The 26322-nt window shown below is 42.8% G+C and overlaps 2 protein-coding genes across 2 annotated transcripts in view; one reads left to right on the top strand and one right to left on the bottom strand.

Annotated features, from left to right (window-relative positions):
- The window catches only part of LOC104956005 (cadherin-23-like), a 58559-nt gene that overhangs the window by 27846 nt on the left and 4391 nt on the right, over positions 1-26322 (top strand). The window contains exons 11-25 of the mRNA XM_010783429.1: positions 8946-9010; positions 9484-9721; positions 11979-12050; positions 13200-13305; positions 14153-14280; positions 18260-18332; positions 19241-19357; positions 19733-19845; positions 20014-20121; positions 21884-22073; positions 22360-22505; positions 22629-22848; positions 23340-23492; positions 23737-23850; positions 24503-24651. Coding sequence (XP_010781731.1) covers positions 8946-9010; positions 9484-9721; positions 11979-12050; positions 13200-13305; positions 14153-14280; positions 18260-18332; positions 19241-19357; positions 19733-19845; positions 20014-20121; positions 21884-22073; positions 22360-22505; positions 22629-22848; positions 23340-23492; positions 23737-23850; positions 24503-24651 — 1992 coding nt within the window. The remainder of the gene's footprint in view (positions 1-8945; positions 9011-9483; positions 9722-11978; positions 12051-13199; positions 13306-14152; positions 14281-18259; positions 18333-19240; positions 19358-19732; positions 19846-20013; positions 20122-21883; positions 22074-22359; positions 22506-22628; positions 22849-23339; positions 23493-23736; positions 23851-24502; positions 24652-26322) is intronic.
- LOC104956001 (uncharacterized protein C10orf105) overlaps positions 24713-26322 on the bottom strand; it is a 2956-nt gene continuing 1346 nt past the window's right edge. The window contains exon 2 of the mRNA XM_010783425.1: positions 24713-25556. Within this exon, the coding sequence (XP_010781727.1) occupies positions 25041-25544 (504 nt within the window). The 5' untranslated portion in view covers positions 25545-25556 and the 3' untranslated portion in view covers positions 24713-25040. The remainder of the gene's footprint in view (positions 25557-26322) is intronic.

Below are 26322 nucleotides of genomic sequence, written 5' to 3'. Positions count from 1 at the left end.
GCTGGGGTGTACAGTTTAACCATGTCCTGGATGTAGGAAGGGCCAGATCCATTCACAGCATGGTACGCAAGTACCATTGTCTTGATGTGGATTCTAGCAGTTACTGGAAGCCAGTGAAGGGAGCGGAGGAGCGGCGTGGTGTGGGAAAATTTATGAAGGTTGAAGACCAGACGAGCCGCTGCATTCTGGATGAGCTGCAGAGGTCGGATGGTACATGCAGGTAGACCAGCCAGGAGGGAGTTGCAGTAGTCTAGGCGTGAGATGACGAGAGCCTGGGCCAGAACCTGCGTTGCTTTCTGGGTCAGGAGGGGACGTATCCTCCTGATGTTGCAAAGCGTTTATCTGCAGCAGCGGGTTGTTGCAGCGAAGTTTGCAGTGAAGGACAGTTTGTTATCTAGGATCACACCCAGATTCCTTGCAGTCTGAGTCGAGGAAACAATAGAGGTGCCGATGTTGATTGTCAAGTCAAGAGTGGGACAATCTTTTCCCGGAAGGAAAAGCAGTTCAGTCTTGTCAAGGTTGAGCTTGAGGCGGTGAGCAGACATCCACTGAGAGATGTCAGCTAGACAAGCAGAGATGCGTGCGACGACCTGGGTCTCTGAGCGGGGAAAGGACAGAATTAATTGGGTGTCGTCAGCGTAGCAGTGGTATGAAAAACCATGCGGGCTAATGACAGATTCGAGCGAGTTTGTGTACAAGGAGAAGAGGAGGGGACCAAGAACAGAGCCCTGAGGGACCCCTGTAGTTAATTGACAAGGGTCGGACTCGGACCCTCTCCAAGTTACCCTGTAGGTGCGGTCTTTGAGGTATGAGGTGAGGAGGGAAAGTGCAGAGCCTGAAACTCCAAGTTCTTGGAGAGTGCGAAGGAGGATCTGATGATTCACCGTGTCGAATGCAGCAGACAGGTCCAGAAGAATATATATATAGTCAATAACATAATTATAGTGACAGGTCTTGGGAGCAGCATTTTACCTACTCCTGGATCCATAATATACATTTAAAGTCATAAATAATATAATAAAAAAACGTATAAATTAAAAAATACTACCATACAAGAATACGCAAAAATAGACCAAACTTCCTCAAACCGAAAAGCAGAACCTGAGTAGACTACCCTTGCAAGGCAAGCAAAGAGGAACAATAAAGCTGTATCCCCCACTTTTACAGTAACTTTGAGCTTGATAATAGTTTCTCTCAAACCAAGGTATTTATTTTCTAGAGGACTCTTTTTGCAGTTTATTTATCAAGTGGTAAAGGTGGTGTGTAAAGAGGGCTGGGTCTGGATGATGTTTGTATAATACTTGACCTATGCGAATTGAAATGATGCAAGTTGGTTCCCAGTTGCTGTTTTTTCTTAAATTGCCAAACAGGCGACCCAGCAATGTAATTGAAATGCTTTGTTTTGGTTAATATTCATAGCTCATCCGATCACAGTACAATTATGTACAATGTTAGCCTCTGCGTTACTCAATACCCGCTCCTGCATCCCTGTGGAGACTTACGCTAAACATAAGAGTACACACTCTCGCAATCAGACACACACAGAAGCACTGTTTAATATTTATGGTGTGCAGCATTACTTATCATTATAAATATTTATTGTGATTTACTCTTTTGTCTGGGTCCTTTTCTCTCTCTCAGCCTCTCTTTCAGTCTCGCCCTGGAGACTTTAGACACCAGCAGCTGCTCGTATCAGTAGAATCACTCTGATTTTCTCTCCTTGGGTTCGAGAGAATTTGATTTCTTTCATTTCCTATTTAATGTATGCCCTCAGTTATTGTTGTTTTCCCCTTTCTCTGTTTTGCCATTAGATTGCTAATGGTTTTCAGGTGTTGCATTGATTCTCTCTGTGTTTTTTTGTCTGTTTCTGCTTGGTTAACACTTTATCTAGCTCCTGCCCAAAAGGCTCTACCTTATAGAGTATGTACATATTTCAAGAGGATATAACTGGGCTAATATACATACAGAAATACAGTTTACCTGCACCTTCTGTTCTCTATAGTTGGTCCTGCATCTTTAATATCGGGTGCATTTTTCATTCTTCAACGTTCTTGGATTAGTGTCGACTGGGTCTTCTAGCAATGCAATACTGTGTGTTTTATGGCCTCTGTGCAGATGCTGTATGTTTTAGAGCTTCGGCACAATGATAAATGCTTCCAACAGAAGGTTATAAATTACAGAGTGGAGGATGTCTCGCCACTGCCACTGTTTAGACAGGCCTTTATGGGGTAATCGTCACAACGGTAATTATAATTCATTATTGTAATGAAAAGGGTGAGGTCTGGCTCTCTCCTGCATGTGGTAGCTCACACGGCATCACTGTTAATAATGGGGAGCTTATCATGGCTGTTCTGACATTGTGAGACGTGGTGTGAATGGGTGCTGCATGGCTGTGGACGAACAGGCGAAGCTAGGAGCATTGAGAAGCCTGGACTTTGAAAGTTGGTTCAATAGGAGTTCTGTAAGGGGTGCCATTGCAAAATTAAATGAAAACAACAATGTGGGGAGTCTCGAAGAGTCTGTTCCTCTATCAATCTCAGGATCCATCAGCAATCGGTCTGATGATTATTTAGCCTCTGGGAGCAATGGCCAAAATGTCTTCGGTTTCGGTGTTCCTGTATGATATCCCCGCCAATACTTAATATTCTGTGCCCTGATTATTGCTTACAGTCCGATTAGTAACTTGAGACGCAACAATGGTGTGGGAGTTGAGAAAAGCTGTGTATTATTGGAGTGTTTTGCAAGTAGCCAGTAAATACTTAAAGCGAATAAAAAAAGCCTATGGATTCCAGCATTTCATCAAATGTGGCCTGCTCTCATGCACTAATGCTGAATCCATACACCAGCACACCAGGTTCAAATCCATCCTTTTACCTTTTGCTGCATGTTGTCCGCTCCACTTTACAACGTGATAACAAATACAAACATTTAAAAAAATATATTCTGATATCTAAATGTTGCCATATTGCTTACTGATTCTACATTCCTATTCAGATATCTGTTTATAGACATCATTGACTACCAAAAGGTATTCTACAATGACAGTTAAAACAACACTGACTGCAATTAATGTTTTATAGTTTGTCTATAAAATGTCTGAAAAACACAAAAATTAATGTTTGAAAAACTACAGTCAAGACATAATTGCTATAGTCCACAGTTTGTGATGTATGGGCATGCACACATGCTTCCTTTGTTCTCTCCCCCGTTTTCAGCGAGTCTCTGTAGTATACTCTTCACTCTTTATCATTCTCTACATCGTCCCTGTGCTTGTGCTAATCTTGTTGCTTCATCGTTGAGGAGGGGGACAGAGAAAGAGGGAGTGATGACCGAGGCCTGTTTGAAAGTGAAGCTGCCTCAGAGTGCTCTGCATTAAGCCTTTTCCCTGGCAGCTCACACTCTATCTCCAGCTTATGCCCACAATACAGTCCCCTCTCTCTCCATCCCCCCCTCCCTACTCCCCCACTCTTCTTTTTATAAAGGTGACAGCTGTTTTTACCAGTGGTCCACATGGTGTTGCAATCATTATAAAGGGGCTGTATATGCATCCAAACGCTGGAATTTATCTTGCATCTGTCACAGTATGCTGTGAAGAAATCCGCTCCACTTTTAGACTCTTCCTTTACACAAGTATACATTGTTAAAAACAGAGTTAAAGTTGCGTCTCCCTTCCTCTCTCTTTCTGTCTGTCTGTATCTCCGTTGTCTGGGTGGTCAGGAGGTAATAGAAACAGTAACTGTTCAATCCTGTCGGCAGGCAGCAGTCGCTGTGAGCACCCCCACCTGCTCGTTAATGGTTTAGAGAAATAAAGCAGTCGTAAACGTGCGCTCGCCATCGCCATTACACTGAAGTGTCCACAGTAAAAACACACACAGCTCCCATCAGCCCCCGCAGGTGCACCAGGTCACAGCTGGGAGACATCTAGAGGTGCGCTTAGTAGGTGTAGGTAAGGGAATTTGCATCTTGTCTCTGCTGTCTCTGATATTATTCCTTGTGTCCAATATGGAAATTATGCGGACATTGGTTTTGTTGAAGGAGTACCTGTTAAGGACATGTGATGATTATTGGAGACATCTCTGAATAGCTTCTGAGTGGTGTCAGAGTTTCTGTGCTTTGCCCAGGCTGCTGCTTTGCTCAGAGTCTTCCTCTGTAGTATTGCACAGAAATACTAACAGGTGTATATTGGGAAAGCAACCAAAAAGTTTATGGGATTAAAAACCCAAGTTTGTTTGATTACTTCATTCACCTCTTCTATTCAGTCATACTTGTAGTTGACTTCTCCTCTGTACATACTATTTGTCATAACCACATCCACATGTAGACCAAAAGATTTTGTTTGCTGAAAAAGTTTCCCCTAGTCCAACTCACAATAAAGAGTTCTTCCATTGCAAAGAAAAATAACAAACAGTGCAGTCTTTGTATGAATTAAGTATATAAATGAATTGGTCTTAAATGTATTAAGTCCAGGCGAAGCCAATATGAGGCTTCAGGAGTTTGAGTTAGAGAACTCAACTTGCAAGATTTTCCATGCAAACTTAAAAAGATTTAAAAAGCAGAGACCCACTTCCTCTGCTTCACTCAGACTTCTGTAACCTTTACTGGCCTTTTAGCTTTAGTCAATGTTTTTAAAGCACTTTAGCACAGAACAACTGTGGATTTTGATCCCTGTCTCTTACAATGAAATGGTTAAGAAAATATCTCTGTGCAAGCGTTATGGACAAGACAAACAATTACAGGAACCAATGATTAGATTATTGTACATACAGCCAGTATAGTTGTAAGATTGACTTGACCCTTTAATCTACGACAAAAGCTCTTTTCATCACTTTTGCATATTTCTTTGAATATGCACTGAGCGGACATGATTTGAAGAGAAATGGTGTGCTTGAGTTTTCTGGATTCACCTCAAATCTCTGAGATGTTGTGGTGCTTTATTCTGCACAAGTTACAGCATGCAATGTGTCATATGATTCTGCTTTGTGCGTCACACAAACACTACTATATACTGTATGCAAAGAGATAAAACGACAGGGCTCATTTAAAGGCCAAGTGTTTCCCACTTGTGTAGCCTTTCTGAGGATTGATCTTGTCATGGATACAGAAAATTAGAGCGAGTGAGACAGAGAGCCTTTAAAGGAGCCAACATGAGTGTTACTAACCAGCTGAAGACCCAAAGCTCAAAAAGATAACCTGACAACCGTGTCCTCATCGTGTGTGTGTGTGTGTGTGTGTGTGTGTGTGTGTGTGTGTGTGTGTGTGTGTGTGTGTGTGTGTGTGTGTGTGTGTGTGTGTGTGTGTGTGTGTGTGTGTGTGTGTGTGTGTGTGTGGGTGTTTATCTACTCTTTGTGATTGTGTTTAGGTGTGCAACACTGAGACAGAGGGGGTTGTCTGTGTTTGGACTGGGGGTCATCTCTATTTTGACAGCGGGCTTTGACAGCCAGTAATTGGTTTCCTTTTCCATGCCACTCGAAGCTCCAGCAGAAAAAGCAATTTTAGGGGCCAATCAATTCAAATTCCAGCTCACTAACGATAGAGAAGCCTGTACAGCTTTAACCTCCCATCGCTGTCCAAGAGATAGCTGGGCCGATAATCTGCTCCTGTAGCCCCTCAAACCCAAACCCAGTTTACACACACAGGCACACACCCACAAAGGCACACACCCACACATAGACACACAGGCACAAACACTAACCCTGTCTTTCTCACGCCATACGAAGGGAAGGTCTCATTTCTGCCTTTTCTTGAAAAGCAATTAAGTGTGATAATAGAAGTTTATACTTTAAATGGTTGGGGTGCATATTTACCTGACTTTATCATGACACAGGGCGCATCTCTGTTCATGTGTGTCCGTGTTACATACACACAAACCTATACACACTACATTGTGCGCACAATAATGCTCCAATCATAGCACTCAAACTTTCACACTGGCATTAACAGGCATGCACACACAAAATTGAGCACACAAGTATACTTGTACAACAAAAATATATACAAACATGTACACACACACACACACACACACACACACACACACACACACACACACACACACACACACACTAACATACACACACACACACACACACACACACACACACACACACACACACACACACACACACACACACAGTTTGCCTGCTGGCTTTACCTCTCTGAAGGTAGGAAACACATCATTTAACCAAACTGGTCAACTGAGAACTAATTTCTCTTTTGTAGTTACTGCCTGAGGACCCTAGGGTTTGCCGACTTTATATTGGCAATCAGCAGAGCCCTGACTCTTTGACAACTTAGTTTGGATTTTGAACACTGACACTGATACCTGATGTACTGCCAGTGTATCATCGCTGTGCATCTGGACAAGAGAGTAGGTCATCAATCACCAGGGTGTTGTATCATATTAGTCAATGACAATGTGCATCCTCCATACTTTATTTGGTATTCTTTCAGTTACTAAGAGGTTGGCTTTATGAATCCATCAGCTATACCTATTTGGCATGAAACTATTTATTCCAGCAAAAACATTGCAGTCATTTAAATGCTTGTTGTCATTGTCAGTGAGGTTATTAGACACATTAGTCAGGCACATTGCCCAGCTTTATTACCACGTCGCTTTTTTTTTCCTCATTAAGTCGCACACTCACACTCTCCCTGTGCTCTCCACCTCGCCAACTTTTCCATCACCTCCAACTCCCCAAGCGAAAAAAAGTTGAAGCTCTCATGTCGATGGGGAACAAATGCATAATACCCTGGTGTCAAGGATCTGGGCCCATGGTCTTTAAGTTAGTTCAAATCCCTACACAAACCAATCTCTACCATTCATCTGCTTCGGGCCTTCTGTGTCTAAAGTTAAAGGTTTTTGGCAAGCAGTTGGCAAAAATGATTAGGGGGGGGGGGGTTGTCTATCGTCTCAGTCTGTCTCACTCTCCTTCTCTCGGTCTGTCGTTATGGTGAAAGTGGCTCGGCCGCAGAATCAGTGGCTTTATGAGCTCCCAGGCTCCTGTCACCGCCTCGATAGCTGTCACGCTAACACCCGCGCCGCTATCATTGGAGCACTTATGGGCCTGTCACTCACCTGGGAGAGAGGGAGCAAAGGAGGGAGGGAGGCGTCGAGGGAGAAGAGTGTGCTAAGGGAGATATGTAGAGGAGAGGGGAGACAGAGGAGGAAGAGGCGGAGCTCGGGATGCAGGGAGGAAAGTGAGGTAAAGATAAAGAAGGAGGGGGATGGGAAAGGAATTCAAAAAGAGAGGGGGCGAAGCAATTGAGTGGCATTAAATGATGAGGTCATCGAGACATGACAGATAAAAACTCAAAGGTTAATGTAAGAACCTGACTGGAGTCCCAAACACCTCACATGTAGTTAGTGTCCCACTTTCTCCTCAAGATGTGCTTCAGTGCACTTGACAACAAAGCGAGGGCCGTTAGGACATTAAAAAGAACCATCGATTGGCCGTACAGGACAATGTAGTAGGAGCTCCCTGAAATTACGGGCTTGAACAGCATGGTGTGATTCTGAGGAGGAAAAAACACATTGATAGCTCCAGCCGTTGTTCCATCTGTGGGAGGCATTAGAAATGGACACACACAAACACACATAACCATAAAGGTGTTCAATTTGAAATGCAAAGATAATTCCTAACAGATTGACATGCATCCACATTCACAGGCAAAAAAAGAGCACACATTTTTACCTATTGGTGAATATAGATCACATCAGGCTTCTATCATTCACAGCCACATACAAACACTCACAAACCCTACACTCACATACCCTACACACACACACACACACACACACACACACACACACACACACACACACACACACACACACACACACACACACACACACACACACACACACACACACACACACACACACACACACACACACACACACACACGCCTACATAATAAGGTCGGTATCAGGGCATCAGTGAATCACAGTGCCCAGCACCGTGGTTGACAGAGCAGGCTGCAGACACGTTCCAGTTTGGCCCTTCAACTGACTGCAGAGCCACTCAAGTGAAACTCTATTACAACAGCTTCTCCAGCCACGATCCATCAGCCGCGACACAACAGGCCGCGTGTCAGTGCACGGTGCACAGGCGCATGCATGTGCTTACAAAGACAGATTGAGGTTTCATAAAGTACAAGATTCCTGGAAGTGTTGCTCTTTATGTTGCATTCCTTTGACACCATTTTGATCTGCAAAACATATGACAGCAGTTGTTGCTGCTTTTTCAGGCGCCGTGTAGATCGTTATCAGATTACATCCAATCAACACCTCCGAGTGAGGCATGTCTTGCATGTTTTATCATAAAGTGGTACATTAAGTGACAGCTGTTGGAGTGAGACATTTGGGAAACTGAGGATAAAACTCAGTCAGTGACAGGATTTTATGCTATTCTTACGTATGATAACTGTTAGTCTATATTCATTATTAATTATCATTAAAGAGATGGTAGGAACACACACACATACACACAGGTACACCCAAAGGTAAAAAGTTGACTCAAATCAATTTCTCCATCTGTGCATATGCTACCTTTTAACCTTTGGATATTTAACGTTTTAACTTTATAAACTTAGGTTAAGATCTACAAACAAATACTGTGAAGTTGCATTCCATGAACAACTTTGTTCTTCAATGGTTACATTAGCCTTTGAAGACAGCTACTCACAATTAACATTTAACATAAAACTTGAATAAAGGGGCCCTATTATCCTAATTTTCAGGTTTCATATTTGTATGTTGTGCTCTACTGTGACATGTTTACATGCTTTACATTTTCAAAAAGTGCTTTATTTTTCTTATACTGACTGTGCTGCAGCATCTCTCACAAACAAAAAATTCTAAATCGGAATGAGAAACACAATATGGATGTGCTGTAAAAACGTACAAGATAATAATGATAAACATTTAATTTATTCGTGTCTTTCAGGCAACAGACGGAGATGCAGGCACTTTTGGGATTGTGCGTTACTACTTCAGTGACGAGCCAGACCAGTAAGACACGGCTACATGCTCTTAAACAGTCCGCACAAACACACGTTCACATTAATTTTTCATTTATTTGGCCACTAGTGAACAATTATACCGCACAATTCTTGCCTCACAGCCCAGCCGAGCTACAATGATGGCTGGCGTTATTCTCTGTGCCTTCTCTCTTCGTGCCACACATTTACAGAAACACACACACAGAGAAATACACAATCACGTATTCTGTTCTTCATTATCTTTAGAAAAAAAGAACACAATCAGTTTGGCCCTTTATATATAGTCTATGGTTTGGCTGTTTACATTTTTGTTTCCCTGTCTCCCATTACTGAGCATTCTTACTTAAGATGGTAGAGACACAGCTAGAGAAATAGCATTACATTAAAGTATTAAGTTACAATGACAAAAACATCTCATCATAACCCTCCACATAGTCTTTTGTAATAACCTGTCTCTAATTTCCTCTTATTTGCGTCTCGCAGGTTTTCCGTGGACGATGAGACAGGCTGGGTCATCCTGCGGGCCGCTCTGGATTACGAGCTGATGCGGCGCTTCACGCTGACCATTCTGGCGAGGGACGGCGGAGGTGAAGAAACAACGGGAAGGATCCGTGTTAACGTTTTGGATGTCAATGACAACGCTCCGCTCTTCCAGAAGGAGGCGTACGTGGGCTCCCTGAGAGAGAACGAACAGGCCGTCCAGCCGGTGGCACGCGTCAGGGTGAGGCGGGTTTAAAACAAGCTCAGACAAAGACTCAGACTACTCATGTTACTCAGCAGTTATCTGACCTGTTTACTATAGTGGATGTAATATACCCTGTGAACATAGCCCTGTGACCGTCAGTTACTTTAAGACCAGTATAAACAATAATAACAGACCAAAAATAAATGTACAACATTTCTAGACAGACATATTTTTTTTATTGATTTAAAGGGACAGTTCAACCCCATTTGGGGAAAAATAATATCCTTCTTATCTTGAGTACTTTTTGTCAATGTTACATTATTTTGGTGTGATTTGCCAAGTGTTGGAATGTTCTCTACAATAAATTGGGCTAAATAGCCCAAAAAATGTTTTTCAAGATTCAAAAACATTCAGGAGCAATGTCTCTTCCCAGAAATGATTACCCTGTTACTCAAGATAATCCACAGACCTTGTTTTTCTTTTCTTTTTATCAAACTTCTCCCGCCAACTGTTTCACTACGAAGCATCCAACTACTCATGGATGCAAATCTGTCCTTAACGGTGGGGGATGTTTGGTAGAAAGAAAATATTTCCTTTATGAAACCGCTCTAAACTGTATTTAAAAATACACTCATGCACATTAATAGGTATAACAAACTGCAAAAAGTCAAAGGTGCCTGCCATAATAAAGTTTATACACATTCACATGTACAGTACAGGTTCTCATTCATAACACTCCGTTCGATGTCTCACTATGGGATGCGCCTCAACGCGTATGCAAACAAAAGCATCAATCTCATTACGCCAATCCTGATTGGCTGGTGATCTTGACGTCTACGTCAGGGAATCCACCCACCCTTGCGCTACGTCGCAGCGTCATTCAAACACCTCTTCTCGCTTCAGAGCACATCTCGAATATCAGTAGCCGGGCTAGCTTAACTGTCCACAGACTGAACCACAAGCTAACTTTCTGTCGACGGGCGCTTGCCGGCTACTCTTGCTTTGCAAGAAGATTGAATTGAATATTAACACACCAGTTAATATTAAAATAATAATCTGCCACGCCGTTTTTTCTTTCGNCCTGGGCGTGTTCCAGCCCAAGGCAGGACGAGCAGACCTGGTGTGAGTCCGTGCCCGAGATCTTAAACCCGCAGCCGCAGAGCCGAGCCTCCGAGCCTCCGACTCCTCTGGTGTGAGGGAGAGAAGGGTCCATCCTCGTTTGCCGGGGTGTCGGCGCGGAGGGAAAAGCTAGTAAGTGGTATGTTACCGAAAAAAATCCAACCTTATAGTTTTTCCGAAAGGACAAAACGACAGGGTAGATTTTTCTTTAAAAAAATTAACTGGTGTGTTAATATCTTTCTTATCTCCGTCTCCTCTGGTGTGAGGGAGAGAAGAGTCCGTCCTCGCTCGCCGTGGTGTCGGCACGGAGGGATAAACTAGCAACAGGTATGTTACTGTTTGAAGAAAAAAATCAAACCTTACCGTTATTTCGAAAGAAAAAACTGCGGGGCAGATTACAATATTAACTGGTGTGTTAATATTTGTTCAATTCTTCTGCAAAGCAAAAAAGTAACCAGCAAGCGCCCGTCGACCGAATGTTAGCTTGGGTTCAGTCTGTGGACCGTTAAGCTAGCCCGGCTACTGATATTCGAGATGTGCTCTGAAGCGAGAAGAGGTGTTTGAATGACGCTGTGACGTAGCGCAAGGGTGGGTGGATTCCCTGACGTAGACGTCAAGATCACCAGCCAATCAGGATTGGCGTAATGAGATTGATGCTTTTGTTTGCATACGCGTTGAGGCGCATCCCATAGTGAGACATCGAACGGAGTGTTATGAATGAGAACTAGAGCATCACTCGAAGGTGGGCAATTGAATGAGTCAAATGTACAACTTGCGAATATTGTATAAGTCAAATTGCCAATTGCCATATTAAAACATCAGCTGCAATTCATGACATGAAGAAGGCAGCTAATGGANGTCTCACTATGGGAATGGGATGCGCCTCAACGCGTTTGCAAACAGAAGCATCAATCTCATTACGCCAATCCTGATTGGCTGACGTAGACGTCAAGATCACCAGCCAATCAGGATTGGCGTAATGAGATTGATGCTTCTGTTTGCAAACGCGTTGAGGCGCATCCCATTCCCATAGTGAGACATCTCACTTCATGTTACTCTGAGAACTGGGGTTACGTAAGTAACCTATAGTTTTGCTGCCCTCCTTCCATTTGTTCTCTGTTTCTCTGTGTTACTATGTTCATGCAGCAGTGTGTTTGTGTGCACTGTATCCAAGAGGAACAGGTCAGCGCGGTGTGTTGGCCATCAGTCACTGCCAAACAAAAGGCAGAGGTACACAGGCACAATGGTAACTAATGGCTCAGCGTTTCTTTTGATTGCGCCCCGGAGAGAAAGACTATTAAGCCCCTCATGGCAGCGGGTACAGCAGTGGCTTACCCCGCCACGCTGCACTCTGGCGCTTGCCTTTGCATTGTGGGAGCTGAGCTGATGACTGGGCTCAACGCTTGGCTCACTGTGTTTGATTAGTCTGAGCTAACCTTAAACGCTGCTGATATTAATACGCCGCCCGAGAGGACCAGGGAAGCCAGTCGCACAATTCTGTGTCAGCGATTTTCCCTCGAAGCTAATACACACAAACACACACATATACTCTGGAAACCAAAGAGAGCAGGAGGGAAAATACTGATATTGATAGAAGTAGAGGATATGTTGAGAGATAAAGCAAGAAAGTGCCTTTGCTTTATTCTTTTTAGAAACAAATCCTTCTTTTATGGTCCTAATGCTTTCTAACAACTAAAACAAATTTCATTTTCTCCCCACTTCTTATTCCTTTTCTTCCTCGCCTATTGGATTTGTTGCCCCCTAACTCCTCTTACCTTAGCGGTAAAGGACCGTCAAATATGAGACTATTTGTTGAAATTGGATATAGGAAGGCAGTCTGGAAGAGAAAAGCAACAGTTTAGGAAGTTGTGGGGGAAGAAAGGTATTGCTTACTCAACACTTTGGCATGGCATCAGAGAGTAGAGATATGCGTGTTGTGGTGAGATACAAGTGAGTGTTTCTGACAACCTGTCCAGCCTTTAATGATGCCAGTGAGGCCCAGTAGACTCTCCGCACAGCCGGAGGACTCATGTTCAAGTTCCTGCCAGATCCAGAATAATGAGGGGGTGTCATTATTGTTGTTGATGTTGTTGTGGATTAGCCCCACAAAAGCATAGCTTCATCTATCCTCTGCCATGCTTAGCTTGTCTCCTCTCGGTTGGTGTTCCTCCAGCATTGACGCCCGCTTCACTAATAGCCAGAATCAGCTTTAATCTGTCCAACAACATTCCGCTGCTGACTGACAACCTCCTGGCTCCACACATATGCACGGACTCACCCGCTCACATGCTGTGCGAACGTACACATATAGATATTAACACTGTCTACTGCAGCATCTGTCCCCTTACACTGCCTGTCCTCATGTCTCACTCAAAACTCTCTGCCCACCCCACAGGCTACAGATGACGATTCTCCACCCAACAACTTCCTGACATACACCATCACTTCAGCCTCGGCCTTCCTCAATTACTTCAGCATCGTCATGGTGGAGGGCTACGCAGGTACACTTACTTTTTGGAAACTGTCCACAATCTTTACTTTATATCTGGATAAGGATGTTTAAACGAGTTCATTTGTACAACTCATATCAGTGATGTTGTTAGGTTTTCAATGTCCCCCGAAGAAGATGGTCATTTGGTTTCCCCAATAAAACGAGTGTTTTTCAATCAATTGTATGTTAGATTTGATATGGTCATAAATAAGGTTATGTATAACAAATTAAAATCCTGAATCTAGATTTAGAAAACGTTTTACAAATATGATAGAATAACGCAGAGAGTCATCCACAGCTGAAATTAGTTTAGTTCTTACATTTGTAATCCTGATTTCCATACTGCTTCACTCAGTTCTTACAAAATTGTTAAATATACTGTATTTAATTAGAGAGGGACTAAAAAAAACATTTAAACCTCTGATTTTAACTTGTATAAAAAAAATGTACCGTAATTTTCGGACTATAAGCCGCACCTGAATATAAGCCGCAGCAGCGGCATACCACTCTCGGTTCCACTTTTACTTTTGCGCGCTACCTCTCTCACTCTTTTCCGGCCTCCAGCTTTTCCTGCTGGAACCCGCCGCTTAAAGGTGGGGGTCCGCGGACCGGCCATAGAGCCCATAGAGTTAAAGGTGTTGGCCGTTAGCTGTAAAAATCCATAGATTAGCCGCACCGTTATATAAGCCGCAGCGTCGAAAAATAGGGGAAAAGGCGCGGCTTATAGTCCGAAAATTACGGTAATTCTATGTTTATCTTGGTTACCATACCATTTGCTAAAATATTACGCTGCAGGTCGAAGGTAAACATAAACAGCCCAAAATCCCACTTTCTATTTCTATCTCTCCTTCCATCAGTCATCAGTGTGACCAGGCCACTGGATTATGAGCAAGTTCCCAAAGGGATGGTCTACCTGACAGTGATGGCTAAAGATGGAGGAAACCCCGCCCTCAACAGCACCGTCCCTGTCACGGTGGAGGTGATTGTAAGTACAACCCTGCAAAATATGCACGGTAACACTTTTAACATTAAACAACGCTTACTTGTTTTGACTGCTTTGTCATGATATGCAACCACGCCAAAAGTCAAGTAGCAGTGCAATTTTAAATGTGGAGTCAGCAGCTGCAGAAACAGAGCACCACCATACAAGGACATTAGTCTTTTTTTCATGACACCTCTGTCATCTGCAGAACACTTTCCACCAGCCTTTGAGATTAAAATATAAACATTAGCAGTCTGCATTCATATTCCAGCTGTGAGAGAGCACTTTTGACAAGTGCTGCTTCTTTGTAAGTGAGAAACAACTCCCACAGGCTGTGGTCAAAAGAACAGCTCACCTTAAAAACAAATACTTGTCTTCTGTTCTCATTATAAATTACAACATCTGGTGTGTTAGTGGGAAGGTTGAAAAACACATTCAAATGTTGGATGTGTAGTTTAGGTCTCAGGAATGCTAATACATTTTCTCTACTGTTGTGTTTTATTGATTACATATCATTGTTACGTAAAACACCTATTCACAAGTCCTGCATTAACTTTAAAAAAGTTAATATTGATTGCATAGTATCACGAATAGCAAGTATTCCCTGTAGGTTGAAACCATTCCAGTGTCCTTGTTAATGTTGATGTACTGACAGCTGTTTTTTTTTTATGAATAGTTATGCTACTGACATGGATCAGGTGTTAGTTTAAAGCGGCCCTATTATGCTAATTGTCTGCCTCTAATGTGACATGCTTTAATGTTCAAAAAGCTCTTTATTTTTCTCATACTACTTATTTTGACCCTCTGTTGGAAATCAGAGCCCGGTCCGCTGTTATTTGTTAGCTGGCTGGCTCTGTTGTGATTGGTCAACCGTTTAGAGATGTCCCGCCCTTAGCGTATCATGTACAATGTGGTGCAGCACTAGCAAATAGAAGCGCAAGCGTTACATAGTGATGATACTATGTTACCGAAGTTAATAAAAGAGTCCACTGGAGGCGTTTCAGGCAGGGGGAGAGAAACTCCCTTTGGAGGGAACTTTGGGATTTTAGCCTTTGCATTTACATGCACAAAAACCTATATAATAATAATAATACATGGGATTTTTATAGCGCTTTTCCTCATGCTCAAAGACTGCTTATATAACACAGTACTACTACTTAGACCTCAGCCTCCTATCCAGTGTCATTTATCATCATTGTTAAACATGTTCAGTTCATGGGACAGTCTATTTCTCCATACAGTCCCTTTATAAACACATACATAGCTAATTGTTTATACAAACACAGTTTATTACATTATATACAAAACAAATAGATTGTCCTGCAGTTGACATAGTCGTACATTTTCATCATAAATAAATTTACTATTCTCCATATCAGTCAAATTATCTCTCGTTACCCGAATTCACTTCAAGGGATAAAAACAGATCCTTTTTTTATCAAGTCGCTTTAAACTTATGGTGTAATACTGAAGTTAGGCTCTCAGTATATGGCTTTTGTGTTTGATCATAGCCTTTCTGCAGGAATCCTATGCATCGTATGTTTTTTGGTTCAAGAAAGGTAGCCAAATAGTACAAAAAAGAAATTGTTTGTTGGTTGCTCTTTTCCTCTTAGCTGAGAATCTCTCCAATTTACACTTTCTTAAATATATCTTCAAGCGTGGTGTTTTTGCAGGAAGCATTTAATGACTCTCGGCACTGCAGCAGACACTCCCTGTGACCAATTCTTCACAGTATCCCCACATTCAAAGGCAACATCTCCAAACTTTTAAAGGAAATCTTTAATCATTTAAGTTCCTCTCAGATGTAACGCTGAAATGTAGACTGAGACTTGGTAGAGGAACTAATGTAGCTGTTTCATCATGTGCACTGAATACAAATTAAGATGTCTTCATATTTATTTCAATGCCGATACCAGTGTGTGACAGAGTCAGCAGCCTCGTCCTGACCTTCACTTACATATTGGATTTCACAATTGTTCCTTTCTCTCTGAATTATTCTAAGTTCCTTTTGATCCATGTCTGACTTCAGCTTTGTTTGCAGTTTTATCACACTGTGCCGCTATCCAAGCTTCCAGTTCAGTTGCTTTTGTCATTCTTATCGCTAAATGTCTTCTTTTAAGAAACTAGAGAAAGTCACAGCCGTGTTCATGAACCCACAGAGCAACAGAGATACTTTAATATATAGAAGTTGAACAAAATAATGAACTCTGCACAAGGTTCTGGGCTCTTATTCCACAAGATATTCTGTTGCTTGTTTGCCCAAACACTTGGTTGCATTCACTTGCACTTTTACTTTTGTATATGTCATGTTATTTGTCTTTTCTCATGTTTAAAAGATGTCATGATGTTGTGCTATTGCAGTCTCCTGTCTCATGGTTTCGTTTGAATGCTTTCCCATGTTCTCTACACTATCTAAGGCAGTGCTAACACCCTGTAATGCATGCCTGATTACAGATATGAATGTTTTCTGATAGTGTTGCTTTTAATTAGCCAAAGGCTGTGAACTGATCATGTCTGATTGCTCTATGCGACTGAACCAACATGTTTTTATTCTTACTTTATACACATGTATGACACATCAGATTCATATCAAGTTATATGCCATGTTTCATATGAGTTTGAATATTTCTTTGGTCCTACAATGACAAATTCATAACACTCCATGATGCATATTCAACCGCAGTTTTTTTATAATGTATCTTATCACTATAAACTGAATTTGGCATCTTTTTAATGAGAAGTCTATCCCAGAGTAGAGGACGAGAAATATAATAACAATATAATCTGCGTATAATTAAAAGTTTCCAACTTGATGCAATCCATCTAAAGCATTTGTAATAGAAATGTGTTGTACATCATGTACTCCAGCCTTTTTCAACAGACTAGGTGTTATTTTTCTGTATTTCAAATAGCGAACACGAATGTTGATCTTTGCTAAGATACAATAAATACGGCAGTAAAAAATATAATGAGCAACCAGAACTCATAAACAGCATCTCTACTGGCTCTCACGCTCATGTCCCCTGATGGAAATCCATTATGCAAGTAACTTTTAGTCATAAAAGAAGAAATGACGGAGTAGAATAGATGAATCCAGCTGGAATATTCCTGAATATTATATGCAAGGACAGTACGCAATATCTATACGCATCCTACATGAGGGAGAAATATTGTGTGAAAGAATGAAGGCAATCTGCGCTGGAATGCAAAAGAGATTGTGTATTCCTTCTATGTCTCTCTCTCTGTCCTCCACAGTGTCGTGACTCACACCACAGGGGTTTATCAGTGGCTGGCAGCATCACACACACACAATGCTTTACACCAGCGTAACACAGAGCCCCGATAGATAATGGTGCCAGTGACTGTTGTTAAAGTGTTAACATTTCTCAGCAGCTCACGCAGTGGGGAGTCTCTCTGCGAATAGCCACACAACTGGTTGAGTTGGTGTGAAAAGATTCTAATTCAACGAGTGGGACGTTGTGAGATATATATAAACGCTCTGAGGAAGGCTGTGTGACAGTGGATGCTGATCCATGCTGTAGTCATTCATCGCTGTCAAATTACAGCTCTTGATTACCCTTTGTTTTACGTAATGGCGTTACTAATAATGTTTGAAATGATTTTATTTCAAATGCGTCTTCATTTTGAATATCCACCTCAGCTTTTGTACGAATACTCTTCTTGTCCAGGTCTAGTTTTTTTTTATCCTGCATTACTAAAGCAGTGAATGTGATTAACTACATTGCACAGTTTGAGGCTATAAATCCAACTGGCCTAAGAAGATTTCAGTTTAATCAGCTGACTGGATTTGTCTACTACTGCTACGACAGTTTTACTGCTGTTAACATGTTGTTCTTCTTAATGTCTTGATTCTCAAATAGTGTAATCTCATTGCTCATTATAAATGGCCGACTATTCAAACAAAGCTTTTATGTTATGGGGAATCCATTTGAGCTGTTGTTGATGTTTCTACCTCCTCCAGGATGAAAATGACAACCCACCAGAGTTCAGCAAGCCGTCCTACATCGTCAAAATCCCAGAGAACATTATTGCAGGTGACTCACTTTACACTATACATTTGGGGTAACAGTTTAGCTTCTAGAAGGCATTTCCTGGTGCATGACCAAAACAGCACTTAAACACTCCAAACACCATGTGTAGCACATGCAGTCCCCTCTTACTTGAATTGCCTCTCTATTAGCATATTCCCACTAATGGCTCTGCATTCCTCTTGGGGGCATGTTGTTTTGTATATACTTTCCCTGGCCTCTTCCTCTTACTATCTTATTTGTTATGATTTTGCATAATGTTTTAAATTCTCTATCAGAATGCAGGATATTGGCTATTCAAGGCAAAATCACAGGCTGCTCTATTCACTCTCATGCATGCATTCAGAAGAGTCTTTTATCCCAGACAATAGATTAGCTTCCAGTCGCTAGAGGTAAATGAGATGTTTGACCGCCCCTTTCTCTCTCCGAGCTCCAGCATACGCCGGGTTCTTTTTGTTTCTCGGACCCGCTTTAAAGGAGCACATAGCTGAGCGGCTTGGGCCAGGGCTGGGGTTCAGGGGACTGTGGCTAAAGTGCTTGGCCCCGAGCTGCGGGCCTCAGGCTCCGGCAGCAAGGCTGAGCTCAGGGCTAGCCCTGCGGCTCTGGCTAGCCTCTCATCCCCCTGTCTGCCTGGGTATTGATCAAGGCTGTGCCAAGTATAGGCTGTGCCAAACAAGCCAATAATCCACTAATCCATAAACCCACTCACTGCCATGCCATGAGTTGAGCTGTGCATGGGGGCGGAGAAGAAATTAGCTCTCTGAATGCCATTTCAGTCTGTCTCTGCAGCTAGACTTCACATATGTATTCCATGACTGTCTCTCAGTTCACTTTTTTTTCTTTCTTTCTCCCCCTCCACGAGTTGTAACTTTCTTTCTGTCTCGCTCCCCTTCATCCCCCACTCTCCTCCACAGGGGCGACAGTGCTGCTTGTGAATGCTACTGATTTAGACGCCTCGCGGGAGTTTGGCCAGGCCTCACTCATCTACTCCCTGGAGGGCTCCTCTCAGTTCCGTCTCAACTCGCGCTCAGGTAGGGGGGTGTGTGTGTGTGTGTGTGTGTTCCTGCTTGTACAAGTGGGTGTCTTTTCTGAAGTGTACTTGTCATTGAGACAGATTGTTGGAGATCTGATTCCATTTATCTTTCAAATTAGATTTTTTGGCCTGAAAATGATTTTTTCATATCTGTGCTTATTTACATCAGTGTGTGAAAAACCCTTTTTCTAAATCCTTCTTTAGCTCTTTACTTTGCTTGAATGCACATCATGGCTGGGTTTATTATGACTTTGAACTAAATTCATCCTGACACGAGACAAGATTCTCTTTGTAAAAACATATCTGGCCTTCACTTGGGTGTCCTCTTTGTTGTATTTTTTTTTAATATGATGTGATCCTGTGTGTGTTTCAGGAGAGATCACCACCACAGCCCTGCTGGACCGAGAGCTGAAGTCAGAGTATATTCTGATAGTCAGAGCTGTGGATGGAGGTGTGGGCCCTCAGCAGAAAACAGGCATAGCCACGGTAACCAATGTATTTCTGATCCTGGCCCGTGTTCAATCAATTATAATTAGTTATAAAGACCTATTCTATCACTTTTCTATTAAATTATGACTTTCTTGCTTGTTGGCCACAATGATCAAAGGTCTTCTTATTTAGCTGACATCATTAATTAACTCCCACTTTCTTTAGGTGAACATCACCATCCTGGACATCAATGACAATGTCCCTATGTGGAGGGAAGATCCATACCATACCAACGTAGTGGAGATGAGTCCAATCAACACTGATGTTATCTCTGTATGTACACTAAGCCCAACTTTTTTTTAGATTAATGGCTGATGGTTGAGAAAATGCCAAATGGTAAGGTGTACAGTGCAAATAAACCGACCAGACTAATAAATATTAGCATAGAATTGATGGTTGCTGAACATCAGATTTAAATCATTAGTTTACTCTGTGATTTGATGTTATTACTCAGTTTGAAAACGTGTATTAGGAAAAGATGAGTTTTAATTAAAAATAAACTTTGTTCAGAGTGATCAACATTGGAAGGTCATTAAAGACATATTATACATGAAAAACAGATGCATGCGCACGCATAGTCCTTCATTCTCAATGAACAAATTGCCATAACTGCGTAGGTCATCACAAAGTAAACACTCTGATATTACCCCAAACTCTCTCATCGTCCTGCTGCTGTCTCTGGCAATGTGTTGTTGTTAATTAAGCCCTGATTGTGCATTAATTAAAGAGGCGTCAGTGAGTGTAATTAAGGGAGTCCGATTGCTAATTAAAATGTAGCCTGCAGTTATACGCTTAGCAAATGATTCAGCTGCTAGGCAGGAAAGAAGGCGAGAACCCATCTTGCAGAGCAGGAGAGAGCAGGATGGAGAAATGGTGAGGAAAGTGAAATGAAAGATACAAGCGTTACGCCGCTAAAACGTCGCTACATTTTACACTCGATCCTGATCTCTCGTAGCCATTCCTCAGTTGGGTCCATTCATGCTGCATCCAGTGATGCGATGCATAGTGTATGTGACTCTCAGTGCTCGCTGGACAGACTGTTGCCCCTCTGACCATTTTTTAATAAATCGGACCACCCAGGCTTAAAGTCCTGTAATTGGCCCCAATGTAGCCCTGGACCAACCATTGTTTCCATGGAGACAAGGGGCCACCTGCTGCGTTCTCCTGGAGGTGTCCAGCCAGGCGATGAATTTGGTGGCTGTGCCCAGCGCAAGGATCATCCCACCTAAATCTCTGTGCCCCCCTACCATTGCCGCTGCAGGCCTTAAAATTCAGCAGCTCTACAAATACAGTACAGTCAGCCTCTAATATCTCATTTCAAAACACTATTCTCCTTTCTGCCTCTCTGCAGTCAGGCAGGGGCCACAGTTCAATAGACAAGGCTAATATATTTGCTCACCATCTTTTAATGTGCTCCGCCCAGGCCAGAATTGATTAGCTCAACTGGCCCCGGCCCGACACTTCCACACATCTTATATCACCTACCTTTGTCTGTGCAGTTGCTAATCAATGGGCCTAGGAGATGCCTGCCTACCATGTCCCCTAAATAATTAAATACCTGCAAAACCTTTGTTCCTCTAATGACCAATTAACCAGTTTCCAGCGTTTTTTAGTCAGTGCACTGAATAATTGATCAGCTCTTTAAGAATCAGCCAGTGTTTTTGCCAGGCTCCCGGCTTCACGCATTCATCACCCATTGCCACTTTGTGTCAGAAAAGTGACGTTAACATTTTTCTTTGCGCTGACTTATGTGTTGAACAGTTGGAAAGTGTTGTGGGTGGAGAAGCTCTAGGGGTGGGATAGGGGTGTTCTTATTTCTGTAACAACTTATATTGCTGTTTCCTTATTGTGTATTTCCTCCTTCCTCCCCTTTTCTCTCCTTACATTCCTCTTCCGGTACCTATACTACACTTTGCTTATACCTTTAGAATTCCTATATACATTGCATTGAAAACATACCTCTGTGTTGGGAGTTTATTAAAACTTCACGGCAAAGAATATAAAGGGAGTATTTTCCTGTCTCTCATCTGTCCAGGTGTTAGCTGTTGACCCTGACAATGGGCTGAATGGGACAGTGAGGTACAGTATCAGTCCAGCAAACCCCTTCTACACCATCAGCAGCAGCACAGGGAAGATCCGCACCAGTGGGTTAACTCTGGACAGGGAAAGCTCCAACCCCAGGGACGCAGTACTCATGAGGACTATCATCATCTCAGCTGTTGACCGTGGGTAGTCTGTGTGTGTGCAGTGGGATGTCAATTTGCACCCGTGTTTGCCTTTTGCTGTGTAAATGTACCCGTCTCATGAAACACCTAAACCAAGTGTAAGCAAGATTAAATCGCTTTATGTGATCCTCAGCAGAGGGCTTTCAATTCTGACCGATTAACCTCTTTCTTCAAGCCTCATCCCTCAAGTTTTATGTTGACCATGAAACTTTTACTGTGGCTAATAAACCCCTCTGACCGTGAGATGTGGGGCGCGTGTGTCTGTGTTCTATGGCGCCCTCTTTAGGCGGTACACCTCCACTGCATGCATCAGTGAGCACCACTGTGTTTGTCAACCTGCTGGATCTCAACGACAACGACCCCACCTTCCTCAACCTGCCCTTTGTGGCTGAAGTGCCAGAGGGATTGCCCATCGGATCCTCCGTTTTTAAGGTAAAGTATAAGACTATATCCATTTCTGATGGAATTAAAAAAAAAGAAGAATTATTCCTCATCTTTAACGAGATTGACTTTTCAATAACCTTCTCTACCTTTCTCTGTATCTTTCTGCTCCAGGTCCAGGTGGAGGATCCAGACGAAGATAAGAACGGATTGATAACAATGGCGTTACAGATGGGAATGCCTCGCCTCGACTTCATCCTGAACACCTCCACCGGCGTCCTCTCCTCCATGGCAGTCCTGGACCGGGAGCAGATTGGACAGTACCACTTGAGAATCATTGCATTCGACGCAGGGAAGTTCCCCCGCACCTCCACTTCAACCCTCACAGTCACAGGTCAGAGTCTGCAGATTTGGCTGCTGATGATGATGATGAGAAGCTGAATTTGAATTCCCTTTTGCTCTCTCTGAAATTACCTTACATACTAAACTGCCAAGCCACGATATCATTGGATTCTGATATGGATCTGATATGGATTATGACAGATAGTTAACCACTGACTTCTCAGGAGTCTGCTGAGAATGAGACTACCACCTGCTGGTGGGACCTGAAAATCCATCAGGAAAAGGAAATAAAAAAGGCAATGTTCAAACTGAATTTAACATGTTTTTTTCGAATCAGTCAGAAGCATCACCATATCCTGAACCGTTTTGGGTCTTAATTTTAGCTTCACCAGGAAAAACAGGATCGGCACCCTATTGCTACTAAATATGTAATATCCAAGTATTAATATTCCCTGCACCACCCTGCTGCCTTATTTGTCCTCATGTACATCTATCTGTGTGTCCACATGTCTCTCTGTCTGTGTGTTTGTGTGTGTGGGTCAGTTCTGGATGTAAATGATGAGACGCCCACCTTCAACCCCAGCGTGTACAATGTTTCCCTGAAGGAGAGTGTCCCTAGAGACCACATTGTATCACGCCTCAGCTGCTCTGACAACGACGCCGGCCTCAACGCCGAACTTAGCTACTTCATCACAGGTCAGAGGTCACAGTTGGAGTTGTGTTATGTCTGTCCGTGAGCTACAGTGTTGTACAGCTATTGGGAATATGTGCATGTACAGTATCTTTGTCCATCCATCCGTCTCTGTGTGAGTTTGTGTCAGCTGGGCTCCTCTTGCATGCTTCTTTTAGAATTAAAGCTGCACTGTATGTATGTGCATTGGCATATTTTACTTATATTCTGTAAATTAATTTGGAACCTATTTATGGTTTGTATTTTTAGGTGGTAATCAGGATGGCAAATTCAGCGTGGGCTTCAGAGATGGAGTAGTTCGGACTGTGGTTGGCCTGGACAGAGAGACCCAGGCAGCATATACTCTGGTAGTAGAAGCTATAGGTATGTCAGTTTTATACAAATCCTCTTTATTTTTACACATTCTGTGTCTGCTTTTGTTATGACAGGACTTGTATCATTATGTTTTTGATCTTCAAAGCTGCCCCTTTCGACTTTTGCACCACAATGATGTAAAAGAAAAGTGATGCATGCACATGTGCAGTGATTTCAGTGTGTTGCTCAACTGCCTTTGTTCCTAATTGAAAAGAAAGAACCAAAACTCTGAGGTTTTCCTGCTTTGGAAACCATTGAGTCAGGGTGGCTTATCTGTTGAGGGGGCCAGCAACACAAGGGAGAGGAGAAAAGGCAGAGATAATGTAAAACTGTGCAAGAGAACATGATAACACATTTTGTTCTAATTCACAAGAAAATTACCTGATGAGCCAACAATGTTCCAGTCTTGCCTTTTTACAAGCTAATTTTGGTTTATTTTCTCAAGATTAATGTATCTTTTAAGGTAACATATTACTACAGAGCCAGTTCCATTTTGTGTATACGTTGTAATGATGTATTTACGGCCTTAGCCTGTGAGATGTACAGCCATGAAATGAAAGCCAAGTCTATTTCCGTTGTCCTGGCGTCTACACTAAAATGTACCATTAACTTGAAGGATTGCAGCTGATGTGTTAGGGAATGCCTCTGCTTCTGCACATAGACAATGGTCCAGCGGGCAGCCGGAGGACAGGCACAGCCACTGTGTTTGTGGAGGTGCAGGACGTTAATGACAACAGACCCATCTTCCTACAAAACAGCTATGAGACCAGCATTCTGGAGAGTGTGACCCAAGGAACCAGCATCCTCCAGGTAGAAAACACACAAACACAGCTGAACATATTCAGTAACAAACTGCACTCAGCAGTCACACTTAAACATCATTTAATTTCATAACAAACACAAAGAATCAGAGTGGTATCTTTTGGCTCAGGTTGCATTTCTACATATAGTGCAGAGCTCTGCTGCAAAGAAAATCAATGCCCAACAACATAACCTTCTATAAAGGGTGACAAAATCCAAAAAGGGTAAACCCTGCTACAGTCACTTTTTGATTTGATTTTGTAAACACTTGTTTAGTTGCAAACCTCGTCCAGCTAGCATTCAAAGTAAACACGTTATCTTCATGTACTCTTCACCCACAGCTGTTATTAGTAATGTTTAGCACCATCCATGAGATAGTCAGTCAGTCCGTCCTGAGATCAGATTTCAGTGACATAGTCAAATAAACAAGGCATGGTGATATGGGGCTCCACACTGGCTTCTGGCTGTGCTGTCTGTCGGGCTGGAGTCCGGGCTGTGTTTAGGCTCTCGCGCCAGTGTGGCCTGCGAAGCGGCGGTCGTCTGAACGAAATGTTGTATGAACGCCGATACGATCCTAGTCTCCTCCACACCTTCAGCTGCGGCTCGCTGGACCCGTTTCCCCCGCAGGTCAAACTCTCCCCGCAGCTCGCCTCCGAGTCCCCGTCCGGCTCTGAGGGCCTGCACACTGCCAGGAAGGCGGCTAACCCCGCCAGCAGCAGCGATAGTCCCAGCACCACCATGATGGTGTATTCCGGGTCGTGGATATCTGAGGAATAGGATGGAGGCTGAGGGATGGTGGTGGTTGTGGTTGGGGTGGTTGCGGTGAAAATCAGACTGGACAGGGTGATATTTTCTGTGTAGGATGCCAAGGTGGAGTTGAAGTCTGAGACGGTGGTGTTCATTTTGTTTTGCCTCTGAATAAAGAAAACAACGCTATTAGATTACATCACATTTGTACATGTAATTTAGCTGAGGTTTTTATCCAAAGCAACTTATATTCACTACAATATCATAGACATGCCTATTAAAGCATTTTAATTTGGGTTTAAATATCTTGCCTAAGGTGCTCCTTTACTAGTTAGCCCCTTTAGCCATGTCCGACTGGAAGTTGATGTCAGGAGGTTTTGTGTGCATTTGTCTGCTTCTGTGTGTTTCTCTCTCTCTCTGTGTGTGTGTGTGTGTGTGTGTGTGTGTGTGTGTGTGTGTGTGATGTGCTGTGTGTGTGTGTGGTGTGTGTGTGCTGTGTGTGTTGTGTTGTGTGGTTGTGTGTGTGTTTGTGCTGTTGTGTGGTGTGTGTGTGTCTGTGTGTGTGTGTGTGTTGTGTTGTGTGTTGTGTGTGTGCTAAGACCCCTTTGTAAGAGTACCACAGCAGCTCTCCGCGTCACTAGCCAAGCCTCACCAAGCTGAGTAGGTTTATTTTCACTTTATTGGGTTCGTACTCAAGGGCTAATAATAAACATGCACAAATGTACACAGAAACGCTCGCATGCACATGCAGATACGTTGAGTGTTTGGCATTTGCGGCAATTATGCAGCTATTAAATCAAGGACTACAAAACAGTCAATGCTTGACAGGCTTTCTTCAATGTAAAACAAATTGGGTTTATTAAAATGCCCCTTGTAAAATGAAAAGCACCCACCTCTACTACCCCGGTCTCCAATTATCCCCCCCCCCCCCCC

The sequence above is a fragment of the Notothenia coriiceps genome, unplaced genomic scaffold, assembly GCF_000735185.1.
Source record: "Notothenia coriiceps isolate Sejong01 unplaced genomic scaffold, NC01 NC01_scaffold00025101, whole genome shotgun sequence".
Lineage (NCBI taxonomy): Eukaryota > Metazoa > Chordata > Actinopteri > Perciformes > Nototheniidae > Notothenia > Notothenia coriiceps.
This window is presented reverse-complemented; position numbering and strand designations above follow the sequence as displayed.